Source organism: Oryzias melastigma, unplaced genomic scaffold (genome assembly GCF_002922805.2).
Source record: "Oryzias melastigma strain HK-1 unplaced genomic scaffold, ASM292280v2 sc03331, whole genome shotgun sequence".
NCBI lineage: Eukaryota > Metazoa > Chordata > Actinopteri > Beloniformes > Adrianichthyidae > Oryzias > Oryzias melastigma.
The window spans coordinates 1,325-2,365 of NW_023419899.1; the positions used below are offsets into that span (position 1 = coordinate 1,325).

The window sequence follows — 1,041 nt, forward strand, 5'->3', positions numbered from 1 at the left end:
AAAACAAGCTTATGGGGGCAATAAGCTTAACTGGGAGGAACAAAGGTCTAGAAACAAATATTTCTAACTTTCAGTTCCTTTTTATGTGCTGAAGCATTGCTGTGATTTGAAAGTCCAATTTTATTTTGTAGGAACAGGAAAGAGGATGCACGAGTGGAGAGGCAGAACCGAGCAAGGAAGGAGAACCAGAAAACCAGGTAAATTTTGTTCCCTAAATGGACTGCCAGGTGTCTAAATAACACTATCTTTCAATCGTAACTCAATTTTTTTCTCTTATCGGTTTTCCTCTCGCCTTCAGGAGATCAGAGATGCAGATGAGACATGATGAAATCAGGAAGAAATATGGTAAGCTCTGATCTTCAGCACGTTGTGGCCTGACATTCGCTGAACATTTGGAATGATGGGAGACGGTTGTTTGACTGCGCCTGTTTTACTCACACAGTCATGAAACATAAAGAAAAGGGAAAGCCATGGATATGATAAAGGGAATAAAATCTGATCAGGTGAAAAAGAAGGAAAAGAGCAACATAAACTATAACAAATTAAAAAAAGCAACCTTGTTTAAAACCAAAATTAACATTAAAATCATCTTTGCTGCCATCTACTGGCAACAAACTGTAACTGAGTGTAAAAAAATAATACTCCTAAATACTAAACATTTTAACCATTAAAGACTAAACATGTATTTATTATTTTTTAGAAGATATTCGTGCATTTTAATCATTCTCACATGTTTTTTTCTTCTTTTTTCAGGCATGGCAAAGAATAATCCGTATAGTCGTATGGCCGAAGACTGAGAAAAATCTGTGATAATTTGCCAAGTAGATCTTACTGCAAAGAAAAAGGCTGATAGTTAATCGTAAAACACACTGTAATGATCAGGATGGATTTTCAGATTAAAAGATTTTTTTTTTCTTAGAGTGAATCTCTTTTAGTGATTACTAAATTATTATAAGGCTTTAGCTTGAAAAGATTTTCTTTTTAACTCATTTTGATTTTTTTTTTCTCTTTGTTGATATTTTTTAAAAAAGTACAAGCACA

At 33.5% G+C, this 1,041-nt stretch overlaps 1 protein-coding gene across 1 annotated transcript in view; it reads left to right on the forward strand.

The window, feature by feature from the left end:
• Positions 1-1,041, forward strand: part of LOC112140883 (pituitary tumor-transforming gene 1 protein-interacting protein) — a gene marked incomplete at its 3' end in the record, with an annotated part of 2,346 nt that extends 1,305 nt beyond the window's left edge. Inside the window, 3 exon segments of the mRNA XM_024263910.2 lie at positions 132-197; positions 299-345; positions 754-1,041. Coding sequence (XP_024119678.1) covers positions 132-197; positions 299-345; positions 754-797 — 157 coding nt within the window.